The 8,805-nt window shown below is 45.8% G+C and overlaps 1 protein-coding gene across 5 annotated transcripts in view; it reads left to right on the top strand.

Annotated features, from left to right (window-relative positions):
- PLEKHA4 (pleckstrin homology domain containing A4) overlaps positions 1 to 7,777 on the top strand; it is a 14,230-nt gene extending 6,453 nt beyond the window's left edge. For 2 of the 5 annotated variants that reach the window (XM_081807238.1, XM_081807236.1), the window contains 8 exons: positions 666 to 713; positions 857 to 937; positions 1,082 to 1,228; positions 2,656 to 2,754; positions 5,243 to 5,383; positions 6,468 to 6,567; positions 6,641 to 6,717; positions 7,622 to 7,776. In XM_081807238.1, the coding sequence (XP_081663364.1) occupies positions 666 to 713; positions 857 to 937; positions 1,082 to 1,228; positions 2,656 to 2,754; positions 5,243 to 5,383; positions 6,468 to 6,567; positions 6,641 to 6,717; positions 7,622 to 7,750 (822 nt within the window). In that variant the 3' untranslated portion in view covers positions 7,751 to 7,776. Of the gene's footprint in view, positions 1 to 665; positions 714 to 856; positions 938 to 1,081; positions 1,229 to 2,655; positions 2,755 to 5,242; positions 5,384 to 6,467; positions 6,568 to 6,640; positions 6,718 to 7,621 lie in introns of all 5 variants that reach the window. The other 3 variants (XM_081807239.1, XM_081807237.1, XM_081807240.1) reach the window with 3 other exon arrangements.
- The last annotated feature ends 1,028 nt before the right edge of the window (positions 7,778 to 8,805 follow it).

Raw genomic sequence — 8,805 nt, 5'->3', positions numbered from 1 at the left:
GAACTCAAGACCCCAAGAACAAGAGGCACATGTTCCACTAACTGAGCTAGTCAGGCGCCCCTAAATTCTCTTATTCTAATCACTCTTTGATTTCGTTGGTTTCTCTGGGTCGATGAGCATATCATTCCTATTCTTACACTTCTACTTGTTTCCTTTTTCTTTTCTTATAGCATTGGTCAAGATCTCTAATACAGTGTTAAACTGTAACAATAGTAGCGAGCATCCTTATTTTATTTTCAGTTGTAAAAGAAATGTCTAAATGTTCTCCATTAATTATAACATTGCTGAAGCTTTTTGATAACAGAGTCATTGGATCTTCCTAAAGCCAGGAATCTGGCATGTGGTCTCCTGAGGTCTGCTAAAGCTTGGAACGAAGCTAATAAGCGGGTGCCTGGGTGGATCAGTCAGTTAAGCATCCAACTCTTGATCTCAGCTCAGGTCTCTATCTCAGGGTCATGAGTTAAAGCCCCAGGTTGGGCTCTGGAGCTTACACTTACGCTGGAGCTTATGCTGAGCATGGAGCTTACATTTAAAAAAAGGAAAAAAAAAAAAAAAGCTACTAAGGAAAAGGGGGTCTATCAATAGAAACAGGGCTTGACTGAGCACTGAGCTACAATAAAGGCCTGTCTGTCCATGTGACCCCTGGCTTTTCTCCTTCTCCTCAGCCAGGTCCCCCCCTGGACTCAAGTTTTCCCCAAAGCTTAGAGACAGATGTAAGTTTCTGTGGTTTAAACCCTTCCAAGTACTCAGAGTTGGGGGAGAATGCTTTAGATGGTGGTGGGGGTGGGGAGTGGCAGGGAGGACAGGGGAAGAGACAGGTCTGGTCCATAAGTAGCACCTCTTCTCCTTTCTCCAGACTCTGTTGACCAAGTTGTGTGGGCAGGACCGGCTCCTGAGGAGGCTGCAGGAGGAGCTAGACCAGAGGCAGGAGGAGAAGGTATGAGGCTCTGAGATGGGGAAGGACGTTTGGCCTCTCCCTTCCTGCTCCCCAGCACACCCAAGGATTTGGGAGGACACCTTTTCTCTATCCCTGGGGCTGAATGTGGATTCAGAAGCCTAACCACCCTCCCTTTTGGTGCAGGAGCAGCTAGAAGCTGCCTTGGAGCTGACCAGGCAGCAGCTGGGCCAAACCAGAGAGGCTGCGGCTCCAGGGAGGGCATGGGGGCACCAGCGCCTCCTGCAGGACCGACTGGTCAGTGTGAGGGCTACTCTTTGTCACCTGACTCAGGTGAGCATCTGGGAAGGAGCGTGCCCTCCCAGGAGGACTCTACAGGGTGTTAGTGAAGGGAAACCCGACAGCAGAAGCTCATGGGAAGGTTGTTCTTGAGAATTCTGCTCTCCCCAAGTTTTTTTCTTTTTTAGGGGAGTGAGAGGCAGAGGGAGATGGAGGGAGAGAATCTTAAGCAGGCTCCATGCCCAGCGCGGAGCTGGACCCCGGGCTCCATCTCACGACCCTGAGATCATGACCTGAGCTGATACCAAGAGTCGGGTGCTTCACTGATGGAGCCGCCCAGGTGCCCTCCCCCCACCCCAAGTTTTAAATCAGTCATCTTGACAGTCTTAGAGGGCGAGAGGCAAGCAGCCAAGAAACAGGAGACTTAATTTAGTGAGTTGAGAGGGTGAATTTGATATGGGCTTCCTAGCTTTGAATCTCAACTCCGACTCCTATTCATTGTAGCTGTGTCACCTTAGAGAAGTTACTTAACCCCTCTGGGCCTTAGATACCTCTTATGTAAACCTGAAATAATAAAAATAGTATTTACTTCATGGAGTCATTATAAGAATTTCATAAATACATATATTTATACATAACATACATGAATGAATGAATAAACACTGATGTATTATATTTAATATAGAATGTATTTTATATATTTATATATCTTATATATAGCATATAAATATATACATATATAAATATAAATCATATAAATGTCATCTAAATATATACCTTAGAAGTGTATATGAGGGCTCTCGGGTGGCTCAGTCGGTTCAGTGTCTGCCTTCGGCTCGGGTCGTGATCCCAGGGTCCTGGGATCGAGTCCCGCATCGGGCTCTCTGCTCAGCGGGGAGTCTGCTTCTCCCTCTCTCTCAAATAAATAAATAAAATCTTAAAAAAAAAAAAAAGAAGAAGAAGTGTATATGAGTATTTAACAGGTGCCTGGTATATGGTAAGAAATATTAGCTATAATTATTATCTGTAAAATGGAGACATTAATAATACTTACCTCATGAGAATTAAATGAGAGCTAAGAACAGTGCCTGGCACATGGTAGGTGCCTAATCAATGTTAACTGCTATGATGATGGTGATGCTTCCCCGGGGGGCACTTGGGGCTCGTGATCTTGACTGTCCCAAGAGCTTATTGGATCTGTAGAGTCTATCTCCCTAGGGGAGTTCAAAGGTAGTCAGAGAATTTAGGAAAATCTGTTATTTGTCTACACTAGCAGCTCATTGGAATGGCAGGTTCCATATAGACTCTGGGGATCCTAGTGGACTGAGCGAAGAGGCTCTTGGGAATTGTAGTGCATATACCCCCCAGGGCACTAGGAACCAGGCTTCTCTTCCTCCTCCTCAGCTGGGAAAAAATGGAGTGGGGAAAGATCTGGCGGGTGGGCATACTAAACCTGTGTCTCCCCCTTTTTGGGACCTGAGGAGCGAGAGCGGGTTTGGGACGCATACAGCAGTCTGGAACAGGAGCTGGGCACCTTGAGGGAGACCCTGGAGTACCTGCTACACCTTGGTTCCCCCCAGGTATGTCCCCCAACTCCACCCTCTCCGCCATCTTCCCCTGAAAACCCTTTGGGCATTGAAGCCCCTCCCACTTCATTTCAAGCTCCTCCCCCCTGTCATTGCCTTTCATTTTAAACCCCTTTTTGTACTTGAGATCATGCCCTTCATTTGAAGACCTGTCTCAGGTTCGGAACCACTCTCCCCTCTGGTTCTAAATCTCTCCTCTAATTTTGAAGCCCTGTCTTCCAGTTCAAAGCTCCACCCCTCAACCCTGTCCCCATCCTGCCTCTTGACTTTTGCTGTTACATTTATCCTCTGGAATTTCTAGTTCTAAATCCAATCCCTTGGTTCAGGCTCCGCTTCTGAAGTATAAGCCTCCTTGCTTAGCTTCAGACCCACTTCTTCATCCTTTTTTTTTTTTTTTAAGATTTTATTTTTAAGTAATCTCTACACCCATGGTGGGGCCTGCACCCACAACCCAGAGGTCAAGAATCACAAGCTCCACTGAGTCAGTAAGGAGCCCCTCCCCCCACTTCTTCAATCTAAGCCAAATAATTGAGTTTCTGAAACATATATCTTTAGTTTAAAATGTTGACTTCCTTTTTTGTAAGATCTATTTATTTATTTTAGAGATGGGGGAGGGGCAGACAGAGAGGGAGAGGGGGAGAGAGTCTTAAGCAGACTCTGGGCTGAGATCATGACCTGAGCTAAAACCAAGAGTCAGATGCTCAACTGACTGTGCCACCCAGGCACCCCTTAAATGTTGACTTCTAGGGGTGCCTGGATGCTTAATTGATTAAGTGTCTGACTCTTGATCTCAGGTCTTGAGATCGGGGTGGTGGATTCAAGCCCAAAAAACGAAATTAAACAAACTGTTGACTTCTAGTATTAAATGCATACTCACAGATTTAAGCTCTGCTCTCTTCATGTTAAATCCATTCCCTTTCTTCCTAAAATCCACCCTTCAACTCTAATCCCCCACCAATTAGTGTTAAATATCTCTCAGCACCAGCAATATATGAAAAGAACCAAATAAGCTTTATTACAGGAATGCAAGGTTAATTTCACACTTGAAAATCAGTCCATGTATTTCACCACATTTTAAAATTTATTTTTATTTGTTTATTTATTTATTTATTATTTTTAAAGATTTTATTTATTTATTTGACAGAGAGAGAGATAGCGAGAGAGGGAACACAAGCCGGGGGAGTGGGAGAGGGAGAAGCAGGCCTCCCGCAGAGCAGGGAGCCCAATGTGGGGCTCGATCCCAGGACCCTGGGATTATGACCCGAGCCGAAGGCAGACACTTAACGCCTGAGCCACCCAGGCGCCCCTCACCACATTTTTTTAAAAAGGAGAAAAGGCACATGATCATCTCAATAAATGCCGGAAAAACATTTGACTAAATTTAATATCCATTAATGATAAAGGCTCCCAGCAAAATAGGAATAGAAGGGAACTTCCTTAATCTGATAACACATCTATAACAAACCTACAGCAAACATAATTGGCAGTGAAATATTGAGAATTTTCTGCCTGATAGCTGGAATAAGATGAGAGTGTCTGCTATTACCAGTTCTAGTTAACATTGTACCAGGGGTCCTAGACAGTACAAGTCTAGGAAATAAAGGTGTAAGGACCAGAGAAGTAAATCTGTTTTTTATTTACAGATGACACATGATTGTATAAATGTAGAAAATTCAAAATAATCTCCAGATAAGCTATTAGAATAAACAAATTCATCAAGGTCACTGAATGCAAGGATAATATGCAAAAATCAATTATCTTCTTGTATGTTAGTACCAAATGAATAGAGAATAAATATTTATAAGCAATAGTGTTTGTAATTGACATAAACAAATTAAATATCCAAGAAGAAATCTAATGAAATATATACAAGACTTCTATTCTGAAAGCCACAAAACATCATTGAGAGAACTTAAAGAAGACCTAAATAAATGGAGAGATATACCATGTTCGTGGATAGAAAAGATACATAAAGTAAAGATGTAGTCTCCCCAAATTGATTTAGAATCCCAATACAAATCTGGGAGGTTTCTATGTAGAGATTGACGGGCTGACTCTAAATTGTGTCTGGAAGTGCAAAAGACTAAGAGTAGCCAAGGCAACCTCCAAGAGCAAAGCTGGAGGACTAAGGCAAATAAATGTCAAGTCTGACTGTAAAGCTACAGTTAATAAGACAGTGTAGTTTAGACAAATGGACCAAAGAAATAGAATAGGGTATTCAGAAACAGATTCACATATTTATATGCTCACCTATGTATAACAGGTCACACTTTAGAGCAGATTAGAAAAGACCATGTTTGTGGTAAATGGTGGTGGGTCAATGGGATATCCATATGGAAATGGATATCCACAAGTATAACCTCCCCATGCGTACATAATCCATTTAGGACTCCATAAATATAGGCTCACTGATTTCAGACCCAACTTTAACCCTCCTGGCATTTTCCCACCTTTGAATAACAGATTTCTTTCCTCCTCCCAGGACAGAGCATCTGCTCAGCAGCAGCTATGGATGGTGGAAGACACGCTGGCAGGTCTGGGGGGCCCACAAAAGCCACCCCCCAACACTGAACCTGACTCCCCATCCCCCGCACTCCAAGGCGAGGAGTCATCAGAGAGGGAGGTAAGACTCACAAGCCTCTCTCCCCACCCCCAGCTTCCTGTCCCATCTGCACAATTCATCACCCACTCAACCTTTTTCTCTCTCCCTTTCTTTCTCTCAGCTAACCATCCACAGGCAAGTATCCTAAACTCCAGAAGCCTTTGTTTCTTTGTTATATTGTGATCGTAGTCCAGTGTTATGCTGGAGCCAGCTCCCAGCACCTCCCAAAAGCCACTTCTGTGCATCTCATCTCAACTCCGTATTCAGTGATGTCATATTGGTAGCTTGAAATTGACCATGGTGGGAGTATTTGCACCACAGAGATTGGCCAATGCTGCAAACCAGGGTGGTTTTCTCCCAGAGAGGCATTTATTCAACATTTATGAGACACCGCTGATCATAACTCTCAACTTGTAGGGTTCTGTAAAAAGGAGAGATGATGATTAGAAAGTGTCTGACACGGAGTAGGCCCTCAGGAGGCAAGAGCCTCTGTTGCCGTAGTTGGGTTAGAGCTGCTGTGGGCCTTGATCATCTGATTGTGTATCCGAGAGACCTGGGTTCAGATTCCAGCTCTGCCATCTTTGTGATCTCAGCTGTCGATTTCATTCTTGGGGCCTTGGCTTCTCCATATGTCAAATAGGGATAATAATTGCTGCTTTGCAGGTTTATGGAGGGGATTCAATGCGATCTTCATATCAAAGATGAAATGTGGCCCAGAGAGGTAAAGTAACTTGCCCAGGGTCACACAGCTCATAAATGGCAGAGCTGAGATTTGAAACCAGACTGGTTTTCAATCTGACTCCTATTCATGCTGTGTCTTGGTTGCTGAGTGTCTGAGAAATAGTAAGAATGACGATGATAGGGGCGCCTGGGTGGCTCAGTCGTTAAGCATCCGCCTTCGGCTCAGGTCATGATCCCAGGGTCCTGGGATCGAGCCCCGCATCGGGCTCCCTGCTCAGTGGGAAGCCTGCTTCTCCCTCTCCCACTCCCCCTGCTTGTGTTCCCTCTCTTGCTGTCTCTCTCTCTGTCAAAAAATAAATAAAATATTAAAAAAAAAAAAAGAATGACAATGATAAGCATTATTCTCCTTTCCTGACCCCTCCAGAGCCTGCCTGAGTCCTTGGAACTGAGCTCATCCCGGTCCCCTGAGGCTGACTGGGGACGGCCCCCGGGGGGCGACAGAGACCTCTCCAGCCCTCGCTCAGGTGAGCGTCCTGGGCTGGATGGGACTTGCTTGGCATTCCCTGCCCTCACCAAGTCCCTGTTCTGCACTCCCAGGTCTTGGATCTCCAAGGGTCTCCCGGGCCTCCAGCCCCGAGAGTCGCCGGCCGGCTTCCCCACAACCAGGAACCAAGGTAGGTGGTCCATCCGCGTGTCCTCAGGCCCATCTGTAACCCTTTAACCTGACCACCACCCACTCTGGGCAAACAGCTGGGAGAAAGGAGTTCTGAGATTATACCCCAGAGCAGAGAGAGTGAGATTTGTTGAGAGTGCTGGGATTCAATTTTGTCTCTGCTAATTCTAAGCCGTGTGACTTTGGGTCTGTTATGAAACCTCTCAGCCTGCGTGTGCTCATCTGCAAAATGGAGCTCCTAGCACCCCACTCCCCCATCCTGGCCAGAGCTGATGTGAAGATTCAAACTGGATCTCAAACTAGGGTTGAAAATAGTGCTTAGGGACGCCTGGGTGACTCAGTCAGTTAAGCATCTGCCTTCCACTCAGGTGGTGATCCCAGGGTCCTGGGATCGAGCCCTGCGTTTGCCCCTCCCCATCTCCCTCCCCCTGCTCCTGCTGTCTCTCGCTATCTCTCTCTCTCTCTCAAATAAGTAAAATCTTAAAAAAAAAAAAAGAAAGAAAGAAAAGAAAATAGTACTTAGATGTATTAAGGACTTCATTCATTCATTTGAAAATATTTATTAAATATCCTCATGGCTGGGGGCGCCTGGGTGGCACAGTTGGTTGAGCATCCCACTCTTGGTTTTGGCTCAGGTCGTTATCTCAGGGTCATAAGATGGAGCCCCGAGTTAGGCTCTGCACTCAGCCCGGAGTCAGCTTGAGATTCTCTTTCCCTCTGCCCCTCCCGCTCGTGCGCTCTCTCTCTCTCTCAAATAAATAAAATAAATCTTAAAAAAATATATATATCCTCATGGCTGCCCAATAAGGTAGCGGGTAGCTACATCGGACTATTTAAATTTAAATGAATTAAAAGGAAATAAAATTAATTAATTAATTAATTTAAAGATTTTATTTATTTGACAGAGAGAGACACAGCGAGAGAGGGAACACAAGCAGGGGGAGTGGGAGAGGGAGAAGCAGGCCTTCCACCGAGCAGGGAGCCCAGGACCCTGGGATCATGACCTGAGCCAAAAGCAGACGCCCAACGACTGAGCCACCCAGGCGCCCCGAAATAAAATTTTTTAAAAATCGCTTGCACTCACTGCATTTCTGGTGCTTAGGGGCCACCCGTGTGGCTGGAACCGAGTGAGCGAGCGAGGGAGAGAGGGGTGGAGAGGAGAGGAGAGATGGGTATTGGCGGTGGACCGTGCTGGGGCTTGTGGTTCAAGGTGGGCCCCGCGGAGGGTTCTGAGCTGCGATAAGCGGGAGCCGGCGCCCTCTGCCGGCCATGAGGGGAACAAGCTGTGGGGCGAACTCCGAGGCAGGGGACCCAGTGAGGACAGTCCAGGCGGGAGATAACCTAACTTCCGCTAGGTTAAGTGGAAGAACTGAAGATGTTGAGAGGAAGGTAGATTATAGTTATACCGATCTTCAAACTTTATCCAAAACCCTGGGGACCAGATGTAATGCAAAATGCCAAAATTTGCAGATTCTAGGGTCGCCTGGGTGGCTCAGTAGGCTAAGCGTCTGCCTTTGGCCCAGGTTATGATCCCAGGGTCCTCGGATCGAGGCCCACATCCGGCTCCCAGCTCATCGGGGAGCCTGCTTCTCCCTCTCCCACTCCCCCTGCTTGTGCTCCCTCTTTCTCTGTCAAATAAATAATTTTTAAAAAAATTTGCCGATTCTAGGCTGGTAGTAGGATGCATATACCGTGTATTATATAAAACCTCCCGGCGCGCCTGGGTGGCTCAGTCGTTAAGCGTCTGCCTTCGCTCAGGTCATGATCCCGGGTGCTGGGATCGAGCCCCGCATAGGGCTCCCTGCTCCGCGGGAAGCCTGATTCTCCCTCTCCCACTCCCCCTGCTTGTGTTCCCTCTCCGCTATGTCTCTGTCAAATAAATAAAATCTATAAATAAATAAATAAATAAATAAATAAATAAATAAATAAATAAATAAAACCTCCAGCAGCGTCTGGCACAGCGCCCTTAATCAGACACATTACATTCCTCTAGCAATACTATGAATATTCATACTTAAATGGGACTCAGTTTATAAATAACCTCTCAATTTAAATTTGTGGTTTTTAAAAATAGAGCAATGAACAACTA

Source organism: Leptonychotes weddellii, chromosome 16 (assembly GCF_054177405.1).
Source record: "Leptonychotes weddellii isolate Sample4059 chromosome 16, ASM5417740v2, whole genome shotgun sequence".
NCBI classification, from domain to species: domain Eukaryota; kingdom Metazoa; phylum Chordata; class Mammalia; order Carnivora; family Phocidae; genus Leptonychotes; species Leptonychotes weddellii.
This window is presented reverse-complemented; position numbering and strand designations above follow the sequence as displayed.